Genomic DNA, 26,028 nt, shown 5'->3' on the forward strand with positions numbered 1-26,028 from the left:
TGTTCCTTTAACTATTATTATCAAGTCAGTTTTCTTCTCCGTCGTATTTCATATCTTCATTCATTATGTTGTTTTTATGTGAAGCACTTGGATGCAATTTCATTGTTGCAGCATGTCTTGAGGTTATTAATCATGTGTATTGGTTTTCATAATTTTATATTTTGTATCGTTCAACTTGTCAAGAGTTGTAATTTCTGTGTTGCACTTGTTGACCCGATCATAAATAGCTTTAATAAAAAACAAAGATGACCAGTTCACCTCTGCATCAGCAGATGGGGGTGAGAAGAGAGCTGCAGTGGAGTTGTGCTGCTCCCTGGTGTCTGTCCCAAGAAATCCACAGAGCAGCCGCTCTACAGTTAAGGATTGTTTAATTTTAAAACACAGCATTCAAGCTCAAGATAACCACAGGTTTAACATGTACACATTTTAGAGACTGCAAAAATGATGTAGAAAATAAAAAACAAAATACATCTACAGTGATTTTTTCCAGAAAAAAAAAAAAAAAAAAAAATCAATGAAAATTAAAATCTATTAACTGTATTCACATTAATGAAGCAACACATTGTGCTTGCTACAGATTCTAAAATGAAATAAAAAAAAACAACAAAGAGCAAATCAAATAAAAAATCTTTTTTTTATCTTAAAAAAAGCCTTTTAAGAAATTAAAAATGAAACGTCGATTTCAGCCACTTTTTTTTCTTCACTTTGTAAATGTTTATCATCTGTACAACGGCCTCGCGTCACAAACAACAAAGAGAATATGACTTCTACCCTAAAAACAGAAAGATTGCGTCGGTGTAATAATGTTTTACAGAGCGTAAATGATGTGAAAAAGTCAGGCTCGTTTTCTCGTTTGACTGTCGACTGTACAAACTGGCCTCAAGTAAAGACATTGAAAAAGATATTCAGATAGTAAAAGAGTTTGTGCTTCACACAGCACGGGGAGCAAAAAGCACAGCTAGGGGAAGAAGCGAGTACAAACATTTCACTCCACGTTTGAAGGATCGTCATGCTTCAACAGGAACGTCGGCAGAATTCCTCTTTATCGCAGAGAGAGCGGAGTCATCGCAATCCCTTCACAGCATCCACTCACTCTTACCTACTGCTGTTTTAAATGCTAAAACACATTTGTGAGACACTGCATTGCCAATGCATCATGTTTCATATGCATATTTTCACATACACTTGCATTAAGATTCTTGTTGGAATAATCAGGGAGAGGAATTTCTGCTGCATTTGGTCGAGAAGATCAGAGTCAAGGGTGTGTGTGTGTGTGTGTGTGTGGACAATTCCCACTTCTGTTCAGGGAGATGAGGCTCTACATCTCAACGGGAACGTGGAGAGACTAACAAGCAGTCTGGTGAAGAGGCAAATTATCGTTAAAAAGCACAAGTCTGTCCTCTGCGTCAACATCGTCTTCAAAGAGCTGTAAAAACAACGTTTCTGCTCCAGTAGTATAAAATCTTCAAGCTCATGACGGTTTAGTTCTTTTCATTTTCTCATCCCGCTGATCTTTGTCCTCGTCAGATCCTCTGAGAGCATGTGCCTGAATTATCTTCACAGCTTCGAATGTGTGGAATAGTGGCTCGTCAATGTTTATTTGATTTTTTTTTAAAAAAGAAACGCCACAGGAAGTAAAAGTGTCCCAGTAAGGGAAAAAAAAAAAAAAAAAAATCAGTTTCAGACCTGTAAGATGTGCAACTGTGCAGGAAAACTGGTCCCAGACATTAGATTAAAAACAAAAAACAACAACATCAACTGGAGAATAATGTAAATCTTAACTTGTTGCATTTCAAGTCCCACAGGCAGAAATAAAACCTGAAGAGTTGTTGCGCTGTGACATTAATCTATTCTACAGTTCGACCTACGCTGACTGTGAGAAATAACGCTTCTGAAAACAGCTGATTCCTCTCGAATTTGTATGTAAGGCATTTCTCTGAATCTCCCACAGCGACGAGATGAGAGACGCAGTACGGTACTTTACAAAATAGAACAACAACCAGTAGTTATCATCAGTGTTAGTCTGTGAGCACTGCCGGAGTCCTCAACACTGCAATGCCTTGTTAGGTGTACATGTCGTGGTGCGTTTGTGTGTACAGAAACATTTTAAAAAATAACGTGTGGAGTGTAAAAGTCGGTCCAGGCTCGAGTTTCAGATGAATTCCCAGCACCTGTGATGAATCTTGCAGTCGAGGATTGTGGGTATTAAGAGAAAAAGCACGTCCCGATGTCCTAACGAGATGAGTTGATGATCTGCAGGAAGTTTTGCTTCAACCAGCCAGCGAAAGCACATTTGGTTTTTTTTCCCATTTTAAGTCAAGTGACACGTCGGAGGAGAGCAGAAGAAGGAGAAATAACGACTGGAGGACTGGATGAGTGCTCGGTGGAGTCCAGTGTGGTCTACTGCGCAGGAGGGTTGTTGGGATCGGGTCGGCTGTTGGCCAGGTACTTGGCCCGCATGCTGGAGGTGTACTGTGGAGAGAAACGGACAATGACACACAGAAGAAAACATGAATCATGACTTCACTGTTCAAAGCAAAAACAGCTCAACTCAAAAAAAGGTTAAAATCGCTCCCGTCTTTTACTTTATAACAAATTCCCTGTAGGATTCTCTCGGCCTGGAATAAATATAAATGTTGGCATATCAAACAGATTCAAAGGCTCAGTGCTTTGTTGAGTAAGATGAAAAAACTCCTTTTAACTGAAACATCAAAAGCAGCAGCGGATAAATTCAGTCCATTTATCAGATCAGAGAAAATCCTACAGATTACCTTCCAAACTATTTGCTCCAGAGTGCTGAAAACTAAAGGGGTCGTAAATTATTCAAGTACAGAGAGAACATGACAGAAACAGCTACAGAGGACGAGGACATCATAGAACAAGGAATTGTTTAAATATACACCAGTTTCAGAGGCACTTCTTTCCATTTGCTGTTTGCAAAAGGAGAATCCTGGTATTTTTAAACCTGGGCCCCTATATTTATATGTTTTGGTATGTAAATAATTTATTGTTTGGGATTTGGTGCATTAGATCACCTCAGCCAGCAGCTGTGACCGGGCTGCAGTGGTTGCAACGTGATCCTTTAGGGCATCTCTGACCGTCAGTCACGTCCACTAACTTTATATTTGACTTTTTGCCACCGATAGGCTGAATTTGTTAGGATATGTTCAGACTGCAAATCAGAGTGTCCGCACTGTTATCTGCAAGTGATTAGATCACTCTGAATGCAATCTGGATGTGCCAAAGATCAAATGTTGGCTGGCAGGCTGAACATAGCCTCAGTGTCTGACAACTTTACAGGAACGACTGCTTCAGAGACGAACCTTGTTGTTAAAGAGTAAGATCCTTGACAGAGCGATGACAGTGGAAATGTGAGTCAGAGTTTGAGAGAGGAGTTTATGTCCAAAGTCAAGGCTGAATATTCAGCGAGTCTTAAGTGGTGAGACAATCTAGATGAGACAACAGCTGGTTTGTTTCCGGTTGTTGCCTCATCTAGCTAAATATTCAGCCGTGACTTTGGACATTAAGTCTTGTTGGCGATTCCTCCGAGTAAACTCCAAACTCCTCTCTCCAACTCTGACTCATGTTTCCACTGTCGGCTTTCTGCAACAACTTACCTCTCGCAAGATTTCAGAGTGAGACTTCTGGTTACATCATTTGACAAAAATCTCTCTCTCAGGAATTGTTTCCGTAACGAGCTGCCCCAGTAGATTATGTTGCCGTTGCGAGCCGAGACGATCTACTGGGCCGATTCATTTACACTCCTAAATATGTAAACATGAAACCCTGGTTTAAAAATAACAGATTTTCCCTTTCACCCTTGTTGCACATCGGCATATCCAATCATTCATAAACATTTAGGATGCACCCATGCATTTTGTAATACAGGCGATACAAGCACAAAGAGGCTGCAATTCAAACTCATACGCAAACGTTTAGTTGATCTGGTTGTTTTTCAGGCATATGGTATATTTTTTATATGTTGCGATCAACCTTCAGAGCCTCTCATACGGGCTCAATGAAACAACAGACTTACCTCGGATGTTAACTGTTCACGGACTCCAGATTTTTAAATAATAATAAAACAAATTGGGCTAATGTGTGTTGCTATCTTTGTAGATATATCACAAAATCCAGTGGCAGACACCGACAAAAAAAAAGGGACCTCCCAGTGCCACACACCAAAAAACTGAATCCTACACACCCCTAAATATTTGACTCTTAACCCCCCATGAGTTCAACCTCAAACCAAAGAATCAAGACAAAGCAGATCCACATGATCAGTGAAAAAGTGTAACAGCTTCTTAATCTGACTCGTAGATCCCAGTGAGCCCCGGGGTTCACATGTTCCTCCCAGTATATCTGTGGTGCAGAGGGGTCAGGGAACATGCAGCCCAGGGCCACAGGAAACAAACATCAGGTGAGACACCAGGTGGGACACTAGCAAGAGTCAGGACAGACGGGGAGTGGTGGGGGGGAGGAGGGGGTCCAGCAGCCCTGGTGGGACCTTAATAGAGGGTGAATAGAGCTGGGAGTTTGGGAGGTGGTACAGAGGAGGAACAGGCCAGCAGGTGGAGGAGGCGGGCATGTTTTGTACCTGTTAGGATAGCAGATGAGGTTACCAAAACGATCTTGAACTCGCCGAAGGCTTTAACTGCCAGCTCTGACCGCTGTTACTGTCGGCGGCAGTCAAATACAACTGTATGGATCCGCAGAAACAAAAAAACGACAAGAAGAGAGTATAGAGAAGATACACAAAGCAGCGTCTAGGTCCGGGCAGACACACAGACACCAGGGAGGGCAGGATCTCTGGTAGAGGTTCAGGCTAGGGGGGCAGGAGGGAATGACTGAGGCTCGTCCCGAATACATATGAAGTCTCTACCTCTGAAAACGTCATCGTCAACTGGTAACAGGTCGAAATTTCCAAAAAAGTTCTCGCCCACAGCAACAAGATCAAAAACACTTAGAAAGAAAACAAAGAATCCCACACATCATCATTTGTGGCCCTTTTACTAATTATTTATAGGCTCTCACCAGGGAAAAAGCAGGCAGAGACCACCAGAAACACCCCCCAGTGAGCATACAGTACAAATATAGTTTTCAAATATAAAAATAAAGGACACTGAGCTCTTTTTCCTGGGTGAGAGTATATCATTGCTGTCTGTCTGTAAGACCTTTGCTGGCAAAAACATTATCAATAACATGAAAAGGTGATTGACAGTGTGCAGGATTATCTATTTTCTTTCCACCATGACCACAAACTGCCATATAAAGATACGTTTCATGTCAGGTGACCGTCTGACACTATATCAATTTTTGTTTTGCATCCCTATCGATAACAACGATCAAGAACAGTGCTGCCAAAGCTGGAAGAGGGTCAGTGTGTCACTGTGTTTAGCTCATGGAAACAAGAGCTCTATACGACGAATCCTAAGTACTTAAAGGATAAGTTCACCCCAAGATGTAAATTCAATTACCCTCTACTCTTCCCCATGCCAATGGAAAGTCTGGTGAAGTCAGAAAGCATTTCTGGAGCTAAACAACTGAAGTAGATATAGAAATGTTTTAAAAAATAAAGAAAAAAAACCCCAACAGTTGGAAAACATAAAATGGCTCCATACAGTTCTGCTGGTGTAATCCAAGTCTCCAGAAGCCCTGAGATCCCAAAAGTGATTTTTAAAAGACAGTATTTACTCCCACGTCGAGCTTGTGCACCAACTTCAGACAGAATGCGTTCTAACGCTTTTATCTGAGCGGCTACAGTGTTGTTTGTGACTTTAAAAAGAGTGTGAATAACTTATTTTCAAATCAAGTTGGGCTCTCAGGGCTTGGATTACACCAGATGAACAGTATGGAGCCATTTTATGTTTTTTATCAGTTGTGCCAACTTCAGTTGTTTAGGAGAATGCTGCAACTCTGTTGGTTGTCAGGCTCCAGAAATGTTTTGAGGACTATGAAACTTTACCTGATTTCTTGATAATTCAGTCATTGTCCACTTACAAGTAGACAATGACTGAATTTTCATTTGTGGAAGAACTTATCTTTAATATGTATGCTCTTCTTATGAAGTACAGTGATACACAGCAGAAAATGGGGCTCTGTGTTGTTAAATAGGGCGTTTACAATGCAGCAACTTTCCTTGGAAACCAAGAACCTTTGAGGAACTAGAGGAACTAAACCCGTGTTTCAACCAGAAGACTAAATTTGGTTCCAGGTATAAAAAAAAAAAAAAGATTCTTGAGATATTGGAGCTGACTGTCACTGATTGGTCCTACATGTGTACCACCTCATTCTCAAAACAAGGAAGTACTAGGTGTTACTAGTCTCGACATTAGGATGAGGGGCAGACATCTACTCACGATCATTAACAAAACAAAGTGAGGCTTTGAGAGACAGGAAGCTGCGGTGGAGTGAACTGCAAACAAGGTGAGTGAAGGCGAGTCATAAACAATTTTCAGATGATTTCATGGTGGTTATTTTCTAAAACAGAAACAAATCAGATGATCTGAAACACAGATCAGATGATTTGGACTTTCCAGCCTCCTTTTCCTCCTCTGCCTTTCTACTTTGGATTCATTCATCACATCAAACTCAAACATCAAAGTCACTCCACAGTTAACAGGATGACTGTGTGCCTGTGTTTCAAACACTGACGCTGTTCTTTAATCCGTTACGAGTCTAATTTGCCAAATCTTCACGGTTCTTCAGATGAGGTGGAAGCAGCAAAGTTTAGTTCCTGAGTTAAGTTCCTCTGGTTCCTGGAACGCTTTGGTCTCAAAGGGCTAACGGCCAGTCCCTCACAAAAAGAAAATGCCGAATGAGCCAGAGGTGTTCCTATAGCTCTCGTGTTTTGCACAGGAAATGCAACACTTACCGAGGGGGGAGGAGACTCTCGTCCTATCAGAGGCGTGTTTTCACAGCGAGAGTTCTGAAAGTTGGCGTTCTGAGCCCTGTTAAAGGCAAGGAAAGGCAAGTTTATTTATATAATGCCATGCAGACACAATTCAAAGTGAAAATTTTTACAATAAAACGAGAGTAAGCGAATAAAAAAGAGAGAACAAGACAGATTTAAAAGAGATGAATGTGATTATTTAAAAGCCACAGTGAACAGTAAATGTTTTACGCCCTGATTAAATGAGTTTTAGTAGACCTCAGGTATTCATGAAGCTTCTGAGTAAGTCAGTGAGTAACCCTGGATGCTTCGTAATGTACAAGTTTACCATGAGACCATTTAGTATTTCATTGACAAGTAATAATTTTTTATCATTTTAAAATCTATCCTTTGACACACAGTGTGCAGTGATTTAAGCTCTGGTGTAATGTGCTCTATCTTCTTGGTGTTAAACAAGAGGGGAGATCAAATGAAACATGTATACATGAAGCCAGTTTTCTGCATACCAAGGCTTTACGAAACAAGGGTACCCCCTCCCCCAGTTTCTCTACCACGGAGCTTCACTCATGAGGCAGAGAGCGTTGTGTTTCATCACAGCTGGAGAGCAACAGCTGCATTTTCTGGACACTGCATGACTTTCTATAGGAGGGCTTAGCTCCCATAAAAACTGGCTCCCGAGTACATGTGGTATCTAATGTCAGCTGCACTGTGAACAACCCGGGCTGGGTTATGAGAATAAATCATCAAACACTTGTGCCTCTCACTTAGTGCAGCTTTCTGTACACATTTCAGAGGTGGGAAGTACAAATACTTTGTTACTATACTTAAATAGATTTTTCTGGTATCTGCACTTTACTTGAGTATTTATTTTTAACTTTGCACAGAAATGGCCGGTAAAAAAATATCCTTTAGAGGAAAACTTTGTACTTTTATACTTTAAGTACATTTCAGAGCTTGTACTTTTTTACTTTTACTTGAGTAAAGACATTGAATCAGTACTTCTTCTTTTACTACTTACATGTACTCAGTGACAGGTGCGTTGCTGACGGTGTGGGCTGCAGCAGGGATGGAGGTCTCGCTGCCGTAGCTGCTACCACAGCTGTACAGGCTGGGCATGTGGACCCGGTACAGGTTATCGTGGTTTTGCCTTCCCCCGTGGCTCAGAGACTCGTCCTCACTGTCATCATCCGTCCTGCAGACATCACATAACACTGTAACACCACCACCACCAGAGGGACCCCCTGTCCCATCTGACTGACAACAAAGCAGCAGAGAAGCTGCCATGTGGTCACATTTTGTTCGATGTTTGATTCACTTTCCTCACTGCCTGAGGGGGAAAAAGAAGATGAATTCTGTGCTGTGAGAAGAAAAGATGACGCAGTTTTTCACAAAGCCGTTAAAAATAGCCTCCTGCAATCGGTTCAGTGTCTGCAGGAGAATTAGAAGCTCTGCTTTTGCATCGGGACAATAAACACATCCATTCATGCTGTCAAATCAGTATCTTTTTTCTCTACACCAAGATGCAATTCCACTTGATTCTTTTCTAACAATGAAGCTCGAGAGTGTTAGTGAGTTAACAACAACATACTGAACATGGTGGGTCAAAACAGCAACAATGACATGACATCATGGAGCCTGTCTCCCTCTAGTGTTCATCTCACAAGCTGTTTCCTGCATATTCAATCAATGAGATCATTGAATTTCATTCAGAGCAACTTTCAACATGTATTCACCTCAGTATACATATCAGAGATAGGAGGTAATAATTCTTTAATCAATTAATGATAATACTCTAGAAATGTCAACCTTGAATTTAATCCTAAACCTTTTTATAATAGATCTGTATGCTTCTATCACTACAACAGTAAAAACAGAACATCCCTGCATAGGGATCACTAGAACAGCAGCCTGGTAGCGTGTAAGCCTTTGCTTTACAACAGGAAGCGCCAGCTGAGATCAAACTGATAAACATGCCCCCCAATGGTTAGGAGGGATCAGTTAATTATGTGGTGCAGCTGAGCTGACGGCTGTGCCTGAGAAGCCACTTTCCCCCGTTAGCCGTCCTGCAAACCTTATCTGCTGCCGATAGGACAAAGTAATCAGAGTAATTTCACCCCTCAGCTGCAGAAAAAGACACCAGCTCCGGCAGTGGTGGTGGTTATGATAGATTTAGGCCAACTCGGCACAATTAGGGGGGATAGCGGGAAGCAATCTATTTGAGGAAGCAGCTGGAGCCTTCTGGACAACTCCCAGTGGTAAACAGCCAGTCTTTGAACTCAAACACAAAAACAATCATGTTTCTGTATCTGTGTAGATTTATCTGAAATTACTTTGTCTGCTTCACTCCCATGTCGCGTGAAAACAAGTGCTGTAGATGCTATAAATTCATAATTAATTGATAGGCCTATCCTCGTGAATTATTTCTCACTGTATACACACAGTCCTGCATACAAACTTGGCTTAAAAGCTTTTGGTTCCTATGTTGAGTTGATGGGTGTATATGCAGCCATTTACCTCTTGGCGTTCCACGTGTGAGGGACACTGCAGACGATTGAGCTGAACATGAGAGCAGTGACGAAGGAGAAGAAGACGAGGTAGATGAGGCCTTCCAGTCCGTCATAACACATTCCTGTCATGGCCTGGACGTAGTCCTGCACAAAGGGGAGACATGGTTTTATTTATAGCAGGTAGAATCAGATCAGAGTCTCAAACATCTAATGAAGAGGAAAGAGCAGAAATGTCTGAATGTAGATTTTAAGAGGGTCTTTAAAATGCATCTGCTGTGATTCTTCATTTAATCTAGGTCAAACCAATGAGCTCAGGGTTGGCAAACGAGAAGGAAGTCAGTGTATTTTTACCCCGGTTCGTTCCACAACATCATGATTGAAAATCTTCATTCTGTATGCTCTGCACAGCAGAAACACTGTTTGTATTCTGCTGAATTCTACTTTCATTTTCAGGAAATAATAAGCTTTGGCACAAGAGAGGCCAGAGCAGAAAGTGCTCCACTTGCACGTGTGCACTTAGAATTTGGAAGCCGCTGAGGAACAATCCTCCAAAGCGCTGCGATGGCCAAGTACTTGTCATTCAGGCAGCTTCATAAATGGAGGATAGCCAGCATCAATTGGACAAGAAGTCGCATACAGGAAGACAAATGTTATTTATGGTGACAGGTGTAGTCAGCTGCACAAGCATAAAAGAGGGGTTTGCTTTATGCAACTAAGCTGCACTACAAAGATGTCACAATAAATCAGTCTCCATCAGACATGGAGCAACTCCACAGTCGTCTCCTCCTTGCTCACCATGTGCAGGCTACGACAGTCCACCAGAGCGGTGAGCTGATGTAGACTGATCTCTGTGGTGTTCAGGATCCCCTGGATCTCTTCCAAACTTCCCTGGAGATGAAAGAGGAAAAAAATGTTGAAACAGGCTTAACTTGACATCCAACTTTGGCACCCACAACCAACTAAAACAAAGCCGTTTGGAAACAAAATAAGTGACTATTATCGTCATTGTCTACAAATGCAACTAAGTGTTAGTTTCCTACGGTTGAAGGTGTAATTAATAAAATATTTGCCAGAATTCAAGCTCCAATAATAGAGGGGGCAGCATATCACCAAAGTAACCCACAAGTTTACTAGCTATCCTTGGATATGGCTAACGTCCTCTAGCTAATTAACTCATGGCTCAGTTAGCTGTGGAGCCAGTCGTGCTTCAGTTTGCCTGGGCAAATTATTTGCAGCTGCTCAGACCAGAACAATGACTTCTGGGACGACAAGACCGAAGACATCGCAGCAACACGGTACGTAGACGTCTTAGACATAGCATCAACACTGAAACACATTTTAAAACATCTTTTCAACTATAATTCTGGCAATATCTCACGAATTGCTCCTTCAAACAGTGTAAATATTACTAAAAACATTTGCAAAAAGGAAGCAAACTGCAATTTTGTGATTAACTGATTAATTCACTGATTCTACATTCCATGCACGCTGGACACGGATGTGTCTTTCATCAATATTCAACAGTACACAGCAGGTCCAGCTGAAAAAGCAGATTTTAATGTACGATACATTTTAATTTCCTGTTTCCCTTCTTCCTCCAGTTCTCATTACAGCTCAGACGGAAAATGCGTCTGATTGCCTGATAGAAGCGTTTCCACCACCTCAGCACATTTCTCTGTGTGGCTATGTGAAGTGAAATATGCCCCTCTCTATTCCCAATGTCAGCTCTCATTTGTGCCTCTGTCAACACAGTGTAAGGACCAGCGCCAGACAATACCACAGTGTTGTATTGACAAGGGCCAGTGAAAGCCTAATGCGGTAAAATGGACATAATGCAGGTCCCAGGTGGGCTGTCAGCAGATCTTTATGTGGACAGGTGCACTTCACTTCTCTGCAGGTCGGTCGTTTTGGTCCCTTTCACTGAGATATTCTGTCATCACAAATAATACAATAGTGCAGGACAGCTTGTGGCCTGGAGGTAGGGGGTGTTTAGTAGCTACCCTGTTATGTAATGTAATGTAAAGAGTGCGTTTGTGTTGATGGGGCTGGAAACATACCTTAGTTTGTTTATACTCTCCAGTGGCAGAGCGCAGCAGTTCAGACACGTCATCCTGCATCTCCACTAATGCTTTGTGGCTCCCGGAAAGCTTCTGAAATAAAGTAGGAATACCGTAGCAGCCCAGCACATCTCAAAAGCATTTCCATTTTTTGAATCATTACAGAGGGGCTTCAGTTGTCTCCCTTTGTATTCAAGTAGACATCTGGTGCTTGCAAGCTGACAGTTTATAGATGAGAGCTAAAAGGCTTACATACTTTATATAGCGTCCTTTTCTTTATAGTCGTACTAACAATAGATGCCTGGACTTCAGCAGCACTCAGAAGTTTTGATTTATTCATGTGGTTGGTGGGACAATATGCAGGTAGTCCATTAAAGCAAACTATAGATTCACAATAAAAGTGGCATTCTGCTTCTCTAAGCTTCCAATGAAGCGGACACACAAGAAAAGCTGCTCTGCATCAGTTTTCCTGCTGGCAGAAAGGGAAGTATTGTACTATTGCATGAAAAAAGTCCTTCCATGAGGCAATGGGAGTGACTCACTGTACCCACTTAAATTCCCACCAATTATAATGTCATACATCACTCAGACATCGAGCTAGTAAGCTACAAGTCAGACATCTTATTGGTATTCATCTTAAGGACAAACGGTTTGATTTAACATGTTACAAACTCAAACATGCAGAAACATATTTAGTTATATATGCAACAAACCTGCTGGAAGGGGTTGGTTTGATCCAAACTGCAACTAAGGTAGTACTGCAGGATGTCTGTGAATAAAAGGACAGAATGTGTTAGCGGAGCCACATAAATTCACATGCAGGCCTGCAACTGGAGTAAAATACTGTATGTGGCTGACAAACACTTAAAAAAAGAAAAGTGATGGGGTAGGACGTTGACAACAAATCCACCGATACCCATATAATCATCCAACTGATCAGGTTCAAGTCAATATTTTTCATTTTTGCTTGAAAAAAATGACAAAATCCATTACTCTATCAAAGACGTTGCTGATTTTTCTGTTGTGCAGCTGACTGAGAAATTCACCAACTGTGTAATCAAATGAAAGACACCCACTCAAACAACAGCCAAGCTCACGAAACATGAAATTTGTTTGACCCGTGAAATCTCAACTACATCATGATTTTGTTCGAGGCTGGGCTGGTTCTGTCTTTTCCAAATGCCATGACATCTATACACAGGATATGTAATTTCTATTGTGAGAGGTCTCTTTATCAAAACAAAAGAGGTTTGCTGAGTGATGTGTGGGGAGGGGGGCACAGCCAGACCTTCTGGAGAAATAAACACCCAAACACAGTGGACTCTGTTCTGATCTGGAGAAGTTTATGACTGGAGGAGAGCTCAGGGATTCCTGTTTATCAGCCTGACTGCAGCAGGCGGCAGCATGTTCTGTTATGTTGACTGCTGACAGGAGCTGGAGGGGAAATGTACGCTACATCATGTTACAGAGAGGAGAGGGCAAAGAGAAGACAGCGAACCGGAGTGACTGGTGAGTGCTGAGTCCAGTGATCGACCTGAATTCAAACCCACAGATACACACAACCTCTGTGTGTCCTTGCTTGCTAGCTTACGGCTAATGTGTAGTAATCTGGCTGTTATGCGAGTACTGCGAATAAACACAAATGATCCCGTGGCCAAACTCAAACTTCTAAAGAACCAGCACTGCTGATGAAAATCTATCTGACATGACTCGGGCATAGTTTGTCTCTTATTTCACATTGCATCGAGCGCTTTAGTCATCACTGTTTCGGTCTGGGAAAGAGCCCAATAAGGCAAGCAACAAACTGATGCAGAGATATTTTTAATTTTCTAGTTCTGGCTTGTCGTGTTCCCTGCCGCCCTGTTAAAGCTTGACTGCTTTTGTAACAGTGCACACGCTGAGCTAATCCTGAGCTCTGACGGCGAAATGTTCCCAAAGAATAAAGTTCACACGTGCTGTAACAGTCTAAATGAATGTTTTTTGCCTTTAACGCAGCAGCAAACGAGAGGCTTAGGTATAACCCTTCTTACTGCACAAAGACGGTTACATCATCTCCGGAGTTATTGTTAAATAACAACATGACCAAACTTGTCTTCTGTTCACAGTACACCACAAACCTAAGCAGATTGTAATTAAGATTTTGGACTTTGCTATTACAACCCACTCTCGCTACTTTTCCCGACTCACAGCAGTGAGTAGGAGTCGATGAGAAATCCTGAGGGACTTAAAAGCTACTGCAACATCCACAAATACAAGCTGTGAGAACACCACCGCCAACTTAACACACAGTGTAGTTAACGTCCACACTCACTGCTGTGTCAGGAGTTTGTTTCCCACACAGTTGAACAAACTCATGGGAGGGGAGGAGGATTTCCGGGGCAGAGAGGCACATATCGAGCAAGCTTCTGTCACACATACGCCCACAGACATAACTACGAGGAGGAGCAGATTTCTTAGAGTCTGACTTGTGGTAATGGAAATACTGATGCCTCATCATGGGGCCGGGTTCAGTTCTTGTGCCAAATACAGCTAATTTATTATGGATGCACCAATTGCGTGGATACTGATGTTTAAAAGGGACAGTTCATCCCAAAATCAAAAATGTGTATTTTTCCTCTCACCTGCAGTAGATGGCACTTGTCTTGTGGTGCTCAAAGCGCCAAAAAAGAGATTATCACTATTTTCTTTCTACCAATCTACACCCACCAACTGTATCACCACACAGAAGGAAACATGCATCTACTCATGGATATGAGGCTCGTGACAGCGCAGGTGGTAAAAAAATGATTGCCGTCCTCCTCGCCTGACCTATAACGTTAGCTAGACACTGGTCCATGTGTGGATGGATGCTTCGTTCGGTGCGGGGGAAACAAAAAGAAAAGTTTCTACATGAAACTGCTCACGACAAGAGTCTGTGGATTATCTTGAGCAACCCCGTCATGACTTCTGTAAACGGACACTCCTGGCGAGTTTTAACATCACATCTAGTTGCATTATGTTCTAGAGAAGGCAGACATCTCTACGACTGATAGCTCAACTCAAACCTAATCTGTATGATTAAATAGCGCTACAGGTTACAGTCAAAATATGTATTTTTAATTTTCGGCGTGAACTGTTCTTTTAAACACCTGTATCTGCCAAGAATTTCTAAATCTGTGGATTCCTACCCTTTCCCTTGTGCCAGGGAAACAAAGAAATCTTAATTAAAATGAAATAACTCAACAGTTTTAAAGCACACTTGCAGACTGATGGCAGAGATGCCACGAGCCGCCACGAGCCAGCAGCTCATGAATGTGCCAGCGCAAAATTGATGTGACACATCAGAAAAAAACATTTCCCACAGCTATTGGTGAATGTCATCTTTTCAGTAGCAGTCAACAAGGTGAATATCATCTAATACATCGCTGCATCCCTCTAATTAATGGCTCATAATGATCAAACAAGTGTCAGGAAACAATTTATATACTGTCATGCATGGTTTCATGTAGACAGTGAAGAATTTGTTTTGCCTACAACTCAGGTAAACCTCAGCGCAAAGCTTCAGTTACAATGACTTGGACGACACCAGAATATTGTTCTGTTTCACAAAGGGATTGATTAACTGTGAGCTGTGGTCACAAGACTGCTTGTGTGCTGGACAGAGATTTGGCAGCACATCAGCCTGCCAGGTGGAAAGTTTGGCAGGGTGAGGGAGGCACAATAAATCTGGTCCCAGTCCCCGGAGCTTCAGTGAAGTTACTCTCTGAGGATTTTTGTTATCAAGCTGTGTGTTGTTTTGAAAGCATGAAAAACTGTGACGTCAACCAAAACAGGCTCAGAGGATATAAATATTTTAATGTAGCTACCTTCAGTTTTGAAGTTTTACTTTTTTCTAAGATGCAGATCATCTTTGTCACTGCTGGTATCATTTCAGTATTTTCCAAAGAAAGCCACCGGAGTAACAGAGAAATACCGGCTGCAACATGACAGATTTCAGACACTAACTCTCACTCTATGTTTGGATTAACAGCATGTGTTTGACACTATTGTGCAACAAGGAGAAAGCGAGGGGAATGAGAAATAAGAAGGAGGGTTGTTGAAATGATGCATGTTGGAAAAAATATAACAGCTATCCGGGGGAGGAAAGCAATAAATCCACTGTAGTAATAACACTCTTCATCCTATCTAGAGATTTGTCTGCTGCAATTTTCAGCAAAGAGCTGGAAGAGAAAATATACAAAAACTGAGTAAGATGCTCCCTTTCCAAGGCCTACATCTGGCATCTAGCATGAACTGAATTCAATTGTCAACATAAAATAAAGGCTTCTTTCATAGCTGAATAGTTAACATGTGTTAGAGGGAAAAAATAGAACAGAAAACCCCCATACTGCATGAATCAGCCTGGAGGCAGAATAGTGCTTCAGCTGCTGCAGCATAATACAGTTTAGTGCATAGAGTTAGCTCAGATAAAATCCCAGCATTTACAGCTGATGCTCTGCCTTTAGCAACTAAAATCTTGAGCAATTCAGCAAGTATCATATTTTCTAGAAGACCGCAGAAAAGACAAACTGTGAAGCTGATGGTGGGGGGAAAAAGCACATTTCTAAGCACCATCTTCTGTTTTTTTTCCAAGGGCTGAAGACAGATGCAGGAAATACATGGTGCCTCTGATCCTCTTCTCCACTGCTCTTATCTCCCTCATACACTCGACTTCACACACACACATGCACACAAGGCATGATAGCTTCTTCCATTACACGCATCCCATCACGGGACAGATTGGACAATTACCAAAACGAGACATGTCAGAGAGGCGTCTGTCCTGCTTTAAAAGGCAACCAATTGCCCTCTTGACACTGCCGCAGATGTGGCAGTAATTTTTAGAGGCTTTTTTTATGGTCCATGAACAAGACCAAGCCCCTCTCTCTTTAGAACAATGTCGTCTCACTGCTGCACAGTAATCATCACTGAGCCCAGGAAGGGGGAGGAGAATCAACAATTCAGCCGTCCTCTACAATTTGAGATGACTGATATTCACCATTGTAAAGGGTCAACATGCTGAAACCTCAGTACCATATGAATTGTACTTTGTGAATGTGATTCATACCTTGATTGACGACGCCATACTGGTTTGCCACTTTGGTGACATACGTGTCAGGAGCAACGCAGAAGTCACTGGAAGTCTGGAAAAACAAGAGAAACAAAGCCTTTAAAATGAGTAAGAGACAGCCGAGTCTTTAAGGACACACCACTAGATGAGGGTTATTGATCGCAGCTTTACAATGTGGCAGGCTGACTCCGTCTCAGCTGAGAGCTATAACACAACAACAACAACTAAAATGGGCATCAGTAAAATAGCTATTGTCCAAATTAGCCACGTTGCTCTGTGTTGCGTTCAATGCTTGTCATGTAAATAACAAACCCAGGCACTTAACAGGACATAAAGCCCCAACACAGACAGTAGGTCCATCCCTTAATATCTCTTATTTTTACACTACGTTTTTACTTAAAGAACTTTGAAGCAGCATGTCAGTTCACACGACCCAGACACCATTTCCAATTTTTTGTCTGAACTAGGATTTGGGTCCGGTATCCATGATTTAATCTGTGGGGGATCCTTCAGGTTGTATTCACAGCTTTGCATTACATCATTCCTATTTTTCTTTACCAACATCCTGACTCCTCGTATTTAATGATTAAGAGAAACAAAATGGTTCTACAAAAGGCCAAATCCTGCAGTCTTTGGCTGTGCACACAGAAATCGTGTTATCCAATAATACATAATTAACGGTGCAGTTCTACCTGGAAAACAGGATCATGCTCTGATGGAGACACTTACTGCTGAGACAGCCAACTCCAGCCCCAGGGAGACCCAGCTGATTACCAGAGCCACCACGCCAAACAAGCACACCCTGGAGAGAGAGAGAGGTGATGAGAAAGTCAAGTACTTTTAACCTGCAGTGTTAAAGCTATACTGTTCATATTTACAACAACAGTTGAACTGATAAAGCGTAGAGGGGGAAATGTTTAAGCTGATTAAGTTGGTCCTTTAGTATGTATCAAGCCTTCTCATGAATCACATTGGACCAGTTTTCTTTTCTAAGTGAAACACTGATCTGATTTCCAAACACTGTAATGACATTGCTTGTAGATTAGTATTAACTTACTATGTCCAAATAAATTAAATTATGCTTTTATCTGCTACTAAAGGAAAAAACACTGGGTGGTCTAAATGAATGGCTTTCTTTGGCAGACTTTATTGCATTTACTGAAATTATTTTTTCTGTCTATAACATGCAAATTGAGTTTTTATAGCCGTTCTATTATTCAAACGGAAAGCAAAAGTATGAAATCAAATCAGTGTCATTAGGATAACAGTGTGTGATGCTTATTCTAACTGAACTGTGGGCTGATATTTTACCAGACATCAATTCATGCCGACTAAACTGTAATGACAAGGTGGCCCTGATCAGTTGAAGGCTTCATGTGCAGCTCAAATAATTTCTCCCGAGCAGCAGACTAATTTCCCCTGAAGTGACCATGAACTCATGATGAGACTCACCCTACAAGCGTTCCCTTGGAGTTGCGAATGAGGCCGAACAGCACCAGAAGGCAGATGAGGACATCGAACAGTAGCAGGCCTATGTAGCCCAGCCACCTGTGAAGACAAATGTCATTAACGACAAATGGCCAAGAGCAGCACAGCATACCATCTCCCAATGCAAAAAAGAGCCTCTTCTTTAGAGCAAGCACTAAAACACTTAGCTCATAAAGCAAAGGTCTTATTCTATAAAACGATGCCAAAAACATAGGCATACAAGTGAGCAAACTCACTACAGCCCAGGCGGATTTAACACGACTCTTCTATATTTTCTACCTAACAGGGAAACTCAATGCAGGTCTTAGATTATCGGAGAGCCAGCTGCCTAATGATATGCTGAACGAGTACGACTCATTCCTTGTTGTCTGTGCTCGCATTTGCTTCCCGCTTCAGATTCACTCTGAGATTTTCATTCAAAAACATTGCAGCAGACAACGTCTAGGGAGTAACTGACAGCTTTTTGACAACGTATAAACTCCTGAAGAGTGTGCGTCTCCAATGAAGTTTGTAGATGACTTAAAGGACTCACTCTGCAGCATCAGACAATCTGTGATCATTTGCTAATACTTTTTGACATATACTCAATTTAAAACGGTGCAAAGACAATATATTTAATGTTTTACCTCATCAGCTTCATTGAGTTTTGGAAATTTATGCTTATTCTGAGTTTGATGCCAGCAACATGTCTCAAACAAGTCGGGGAACAAAAGGAGTTCACGACAATATTCTTCACAATAATAATTATTTTTTTGATCGGGGTTGCATTGTTTTGTCGGGCACTCTTTTTGTTTGAATGACTGCTTGATTACTGTCTTACCTGTACCAGTCATACAGCTCAATCGTGACGGCCAGTTCCTCCAAGGAGATGTTGGTGTTGTCCCAGAAGGGAATCTCCACCATCTGCCTGACCAGCTCATCCAGCTGGCCCTGCAGCTTTTGGACGATGGACAGGTAGTCCGCTTGCTGTGCGTATTGGCCCTCAAGCTGTTGCAGATTGTCTTCTACGGTCTGGTTCAATGAGGATGTACTGTCATATACCTAGACCGGACGCAAACAAGGTCATGATGGAGTTGCGGGGAAGAAGAAGAAGGACTCACTACACTACACAGCTTTCATGTTAGGGGAAACCGGGAATGCTCATGGCAGAAGGGCGATGAATTATTAAACATGCTGGTACAGTTTGTGCTCTCAGTCTTACCAGCTTCTGCACCCCAGTGATTGTGCGGTTAGCATGGCGCAGGGAATACGTCAGCCGATTCACTCCATCACAAGTCTCGCCGTTCCCATAGAAACCGACAGCAATGCCAGCGCTGAGGGGAGACAAAAGGAAGGGAGGGGAGACAGGGTGGTGAGGAGGAGGGATTAGCTAAAAAAGACACAGAGAGGAGACAGAGAAGAGAGCGAGCGAGAGGGGATAGCGAGGCGTGTGAACTCTCCATTAACCCTGTCGGTTCAGACCCCAGTCAACAGGCTCCTTTCAGCTGCGGCAGAAAGACCCCATACAGAACCATGGAAACACAGAGGAATGGACCAGCTATGCCGCAAACCCCACACTATGGCTGACAAAGGCTGTACTGAGGCAGGAGATCAGCTCCCATTTGCTCAGACAGGCCTCAGGTTGCAGGAAAACTGTTCTGGCAACTGCATGGGAAACAGTTGCTATCGGTTCATTGACCCAATATTTATCAGTTTATCAATCCTATTTCTTTACAGATAGTGGAGAGTTAAAGCTACTCACAGGGATATCACTTTGTATGTTCTCCATATTTTAGTGACATAAACAAACTCCCTTTCTGTTCTCTGAGAAGCAGTCTGAAGTAAGAACTGGTATCTCCTCCCGTCTTGCAGCTGTTGGTCTTTTTGCTGACCCTCATCTAGTGCCAGGGCAAATAGGATGACGATAAAGGGAATCACTCCAAGTCAAGTCAGACTAAGTCTAACAGCCTTTAGCCAGCAGCACTCAGTGTATCAATGGGTTTTCTCTCTTCCTGGAGGGCTGCTAATCTCTTCCTCTCACAGTCTGCAGTGTGAAAAAGGTGAACAGGGGCAGAGTCACAGCAAAAACAAAAAGCAAACTCCCCGCTGAGATGTGAACCTGTGGAAACTCTCGACTGCTCTTTCAATATTGGAGGAAGCAACAAACCGCACAGAGATAAAAGACAACATAATCTCATTATCTTTAAAAGCGGTGCAGCGCAAAACAAAACAAAGCATAAATATGTATGATCTCTACAACTGGTTCTCCTGCTTTTACCACAACAAATTTGTGTGTGGATACGAGCACACACAGATACAATGATTGGGATTCAGTCCTTGTACTCATCAGGTCCCCGAGCTCTTTGTGCAACTCTGATTCAGCCGTGATGGCTCTCCAGTGGCCCATCAACGGGACGAGGAAAACAGGAAACAAATGCAGTGTTCAAGGATAGAAAGCATGTCCAGATGGTACAGTTCTCACACTGTCTACTTCAAAAATAACAGAACATTAATCTGAAGCCAGTGTATACAGCACCCCTGTAGTCTGTGCACTTCCAAGTATACATTCCCTCACAGTCCCAGCAGGACTGTAGATTTTGGAGTGAGCAGAAGTTTTCTTTAAAAATTGCAAAAAAGCTGATATCTTACTTCCATCTATGCAATTTTGCAGCAGTCAGTCTGGCTGTACAGTACGTCTGGTCTTGGATACTTTGTTTATAAAAATCTGTTGGGTCACAGCTGAGAATCTGTTTTATTGTAATGTGATTACAATGTGATTTGAGCTTAGATCATTTTGTGTGGTAAACTGTGGTCATTTGCCAAATATGTAATCATGTTTTTGTTGGCAATTTATATGAAATATTAACTGGATTGGACAAAATGTAAAAACTCTGCAAATGTGAAGATTTACTAAATTTAGCCTATTATTGAGATTAGAAAACTGCATGTTCCTGGAGTTATTGCAGGTTGGCATCTTAAAAAAGGGGCCTGAAAACAAAAACAACCTCTGTAGAGATGAGCACTTTAAAAACCCACACTAACACACCTGAAAATGCACATCACATGGTCATTCACCACAGCCATTTCGTCTCTTTTCCATCATCGTATTATCAATATCTGTTGGTGACTTTCTAAATAAAGACAATATAACACCCTTTCCATCAATGTAAAAACTCAAATACTCCATAATATCATACTAGCCTCCACAATCCAAGTTTACATTTATCAAATAATGCACAGATAAGACCCGGCTAATCTTGGTGTCTGCATCTTCGTTTCTAAAAAACGTTTCTGTCCAGACACAAACACTGGTCGGAGTTTTCAATGATCTAAAACCACATTTACGTGCATTCAAAATGTCAAAACATAGAACAGCAGAACAAAACATAGCAAAACTTCATGTTAACAAATATCTGTGTATATGTAGACAGGGCCTCAGACTAGTTTGTGCCCCTCTATAGATATGTAGCTTCTTATTGTGTGCAGTGCTGACCGCATTATTTACATATTTATCCAAGATTTCTAAGCTGTTGACGATCTCTTCCTGCATGTTTATGTCTGGGTGAGTGAATGCAAAGCAGCTCACATCACCAATACGACTGGTGAGCGCCAATCTGATCCCGTGTTTACACTGACCTGCAGACGAGTGTTGCGATGATGACACACCAGGCTGTGCAGCAGCAGTCAGCGTTGGGCTGCTCCTCATTTTTGTTCCGCCGGCAGCACAGACAAATAGAATAAATGAACAGGAACAGCAGGTCGAGGGCCAGACAGGCGAGCGCCACACCTCCCAGTAACAGGATGGACTGGAGAACAGAGAGACGGGGTTATGGAAAATTCAATGCTGATACAACTTTCGAGTCGTTAACAGTCGGTGTAATGGGCTCTCCAAATGTCCAACAGGGGACACCACACAGCACACTGGAATCTTAATGCAGGGTAAATGATAAATAAATGATTACTTAATTGATTTGTGTGCAGAGGCTTTAATAAATACATTACACTGGTTGCATTAGGTATGTGGAAGACTTAGGTGGATGTATTTGGCAGGTTTTCCCTCAAGTAGAAGTTTAAATTTCTCAATAAAAAATATGCACTTTCACATCGTCTGGGATCATTACTATTACCATATCTGTGTAGGAAAAGTTGGAAAAGCTAGAGCAGTAAAAATAAGACACAACATGCTCAACTCACATAATAACTTGCTAAATCCCTCTTGCAGTGAGGTAGGCAGAAAGACTAATCAAGGACAGCACTCACATGGACATTTCGGGCAAGACACCCTTCTTCAGCGTGTGCTTGGCAAACTCACAATCAACCTACATAGGCGTGTTAATTATAGGTTACCACAATCTGCACAACAGGTACGTCCCAATACAGGGAGCTGCATCATTTTCAATGAGAGCACATGACTAAAAAGACTGGAGCAGATAACGAATAAACAAGACCAAAAAAGTCCACTGGGACCAACAACAACTGTTAGATCAGGGGAAAGCCATTTAGTTAGTTTTGATGCTGCATCCAAGCCTAATATTTTTTTTAGTTTGCTTTATACTCTTTGCAACACAGGAGCTTACGACTGACTTCATTTTTGTCCTAAGTGAAAATGAAGGCTAATTTTGTGCACAGGAGAGTGGACGATGCTTTATAATCAGGAGAAAACATCTCTAAAGTGAGACGTCTCGGCTTTCTCTGTGAGTTGAAAAGAAAAAGCTCTTTGATTTTAATGAAGTGCAGAACAGGCAGTTAATTTAAGCACAATAAATACGGCACTAAACATGGACTGATCTCTTTGAGACAAATGAAAAACAACAGCGATATTTTAAAGCCCTACTTTAAGCAAATTAAGTACTACAATTTAAAAGTAAAAGAAGAATGGCAGGATAAATACTTTCTGAAAAACTCAACAAAACTGCTAATAGCTGCTACATATTACAACTACCAACATTACACACTGGCAGCATTTCAAAGCTAGCAGTAGAGGAATATACCGCCACAGTCGAACCTCTCAGCCAACAGCAGCACTTCCTATGTAGGTCAGACAGACGGCCTCTGTGTTCACTGTATACTCCTGAGGATTCGCGGCTGGGGCAGATTTCTATCCTGCCACTTTTGTTTAGGAAGTACACGAGGTCGTTCTATTCGTTCGGTCTCCTCAACGATGCATCACAGTGACTGACACGCCCTGATGTAGTGGTTGTCTGTCTGTTCATGGCAGCGAGTGAACTCACTTATAGAACAATTGCAGGCTCAAAGCACCAGTCTTCTCGACAACATAATATTTGGTTAAACGCCATTTAGTGACTGACGCTAGGAGTAAAAAACTGCACATCAGCTGCGCAAGAGGAAAGAGTGACAAATGAAAAGGCCCACAAGGCTGCATCATCCTGACGTAGACCTATAGTGAGCACCGCTGACAGCTCAGCCATCTGGACAAGTCTTCTCCTAAAGCCTGAGTGAGAGCGTTTCATTGACAATAATTACCAGCCTGTCATCACAGTGGGTTAATAATTATGGTTTAGTGAGTCGGCCTAATGATTACCTCTCTTGTTTTGCTCTTGCTGTGTCATGTGTGTAAAGGGAGTGATATCATGTGCTCCAGCAGTGGTATGCATTTTAATAAAATGTCCATTATTCTATATAGTCTGTTTCCAGTGAGTATCCTTTTAAGAATGATGCCGTTTGCATTGGATTTCTAGCTGTACACACTTGGCTCAAACACATACAGCTGCAACCATTATCCAGCCAATGAACCCTTCCTGTATCCTCCCAGGAAACGGCCCAATAATACGTCAGAGAGCTGGACAATAACAACTGTGTGTGGTACAATGATGATCCTTTTTAGCTAATGGACTCTGGTGAAACCTCAGGTAAACAATATATTCCTTAAAGTCCTTTTTTTTCTTTTTAACTAGAGCTCAACCTTTCTACTAATTCATGGATGAACTAAAGGAACCTAAAAAGGAAACATCTGACAACATTTGACCTGTTAGATTAGGTTTATTTTCAACAGGCTGATGCATGTCTGGAACACATCTTCCCCTTTTCTCAGGAATCAAGATTCACTTCTTGATTTTCTGAATCATACTTCCACAGAAAAAGAGAAGCGCTGTTACCTCATGACTCCCACCCATGTCTGCCACTGCCAATTTTTACTTTTGTTAAAATTAGCCCAGTCACTGCGAACCTTTAGAGAAACCACAGCACCATAAAAGATTTGGTGGTGACGCATTTTTAAAATAAAAAGACTTCAAAGATAATTGTTTTGTTTTTTTAGGGTGAAATGCCTTCAGGACATTTGACTCTTCACGCCCATGACATCATAAAAAGAAACAAAAAACATCCCAGTGCACAAGACAACAGGTCAACTTCCCTTAACTTTAGACAGCGTGACATTCACAGATGTTGGAATATCTTTGTTTAATTTAAAACCAAAAAGTCGATCACATTTTTCTCTTTTTCAAAAAAAGAAAAAGAGGCAAAACTTTGGCCGACTAAAGGAGGATAACAGAAACCAAAAGCATCAGGATAAATGAGAGCATAGCGAGGAAAGCTAAGAAAACCAAGTATCACTTAACCTAAATTTAGAGATTCTCTTTAATGCCGCTTGTGTGTCAAATCCACCGAGGTCAACATAGGTGGCTTGGATCACACTACACAATGCCAGCTGGTTGCAGTCTGACAGAGTTCAAGCCCTGGATGTAACAGCTAGACACAGATGGTGACATGGATCCTGAGGTGAAGAGACATAACATGTGCAAACAGGTCATCTGTCATTGAGAAAACTCTTAATCTGTACCTTAAATGTAAGGCTGCAGACTTTGAGAAGCACTGAAAACAATCACATTTCCCTTATTATTCTGCTCCTGAATCAAACATTAGCTGTAAACACGTCTTTTTGATGCCTGGGAATCACAACTTCTTTGGTAATCTGACACAATGCAAAGTAGGTCAGTGGGGTATTGTTACCTGTTGATATGTCCAGTCCTCTGGTTGGAAATCACTGCTCGTTTGCTCGAACTTAAGGTTGAAATGGGGAAGTCTGTGCAGGAGGTTCACCCACCATGGTGGAGAGTAGCTAACCACAGCTGCCATGGCGAGTAAATGTCAACGAGATCCACTCACCGGGCAGGCAAGCAAGCGAGGATGCTCGAAACTGTAAACACAGAAGGGAGCCCACTTCAGAAAGTCTCACTGTGTCCGGGGTGAAACACAAAAACAGACGCTCATCTAGCAGGAGAGGAAGTTAGCAAGCTAGCTAGACATACTAGTAAAGCTGACTTATTATTATGATAAAGCCAATTAAAATGATTACATTCCACTTAAAGGCAATCAATCAATAATTTAAAGGCGTGTGGTACTCTATCTTATCGCTTAAGTGCGACCACAACGACTGCTCGCTAACCTGACAAACACCGACTTAGCTAGTAGCTTGCTAACATTAACTAGTAGCTGTAACCTCTGCGACCTGAAAGCTTAGTTAGCTTGTTAGCTTGTTAACCTCTCAACTTAAGTCAATGTTGCGTATCTAGCCGGGACCCTCCTATACCGTCACCGTGGTCCATTTACATTTTGTTAAAAATAAACAGTGAGTTTTTAAAAGCTGGTTATACCCGTGAAGTAGCTAGCGTTAACTCAGCTAGCGTTAGCCGGTTTAGCTGCTGGTTAGTTCAGTCCGCCGAGACTCTGGCACGGAGGCGAATAACAAGAAGAAGTCTCTTTTATTCCACTTGACATTCTGCTCTGCGGTTAGTTACATCCTGTTTTGCTCGGCTGGTACTTCCTCACTTCATCTCCCGCAGTCTTCTGCCACCGCATCCGATAAAACAAGCTCCTCCGAGTAGAAAAAAAAAAATCCATCCAGTTATCAGCGGAGTGTCGGGAGACTGGAGCCAACTAGGCGGCCGTCCACGACATCCACTCAGCTGGCAGTTTACCCGGCCCCGGCCCGCACACAGCCCACCTCGCCTCACCGGCGGAAAGATGGCCCCGCAGCGCCATCCAGAGGCGCCATGT

At 42.1% G+C, this 26,028-nt stretch overlaps 1 protein-coding gene across 2 annotated transcripts; it reads right to left on the minus strand.

Moving 5' to 3' along the window:
* Positions 1-351: 351 nt before the first annotated feature.
* Positions 352-25,973, minus strand: ttyh3a (tweety family member 3a). 2 transcript variants are annotated; one of them, XM_084372008.1, is made up of 16 exons: positions 25,626-25,973; positions 24,982-25,168; positions 21,649-21,818; positions 19,235-19,346; positions 18,854-19,074; positions 17,998-18,093; positions 17,275-17,347; positions 16,543-16,618; positions 12,170-12,225; positions 11,457-11,549; positions 10,195-10,287; positions 9,407-9,543; positions 7,911-8,084; positions 6,875-6,950; positions 4,598-4,699; positions 2,387-2,472 (listed from the first exon to the last, which is right to left on the minus strand). In XM_084372008.1, the coding sequence occupies exons 2-15, from the start codon at positions 25,105-25,107 to the stop codon at positions 4,619-4,621; spliced, it is 1,584 nt and encodes a 527-aa protein (XP_084228134.1). In that variant the 5' UTR covers positions 25,108-25,168; positions 25,626-25,973; the 3' UTR covers positions 2,387-2,472; positions 4,598-4,618. The 2 variants fall into 2 exon arrangements, with proteins under 2 accessions (XP_084228135.1, XP_084228134.1); XM_084372009.1 differs by lacking the exon at positions 4,598-4,699 and having other exon boundaries at positions 352-2,472; positions 25,626-25,971.
* Between the last annotated feature and the right edge of the window lie 55 nt (positions 25,974-26,028).

The sequence above is a fragment of the Pagrus pagrus genome, assembly GCF_965226575.1.
Source record: "Pagrus pagrus genome assembly, chromosome: 13".
NCBI classification, from domain to species: Eukaryota; Metazoa; Chordata; class Actinopteri; order Spariformes; family Sparidae; genus Pagrus; species Pagrus pagrus.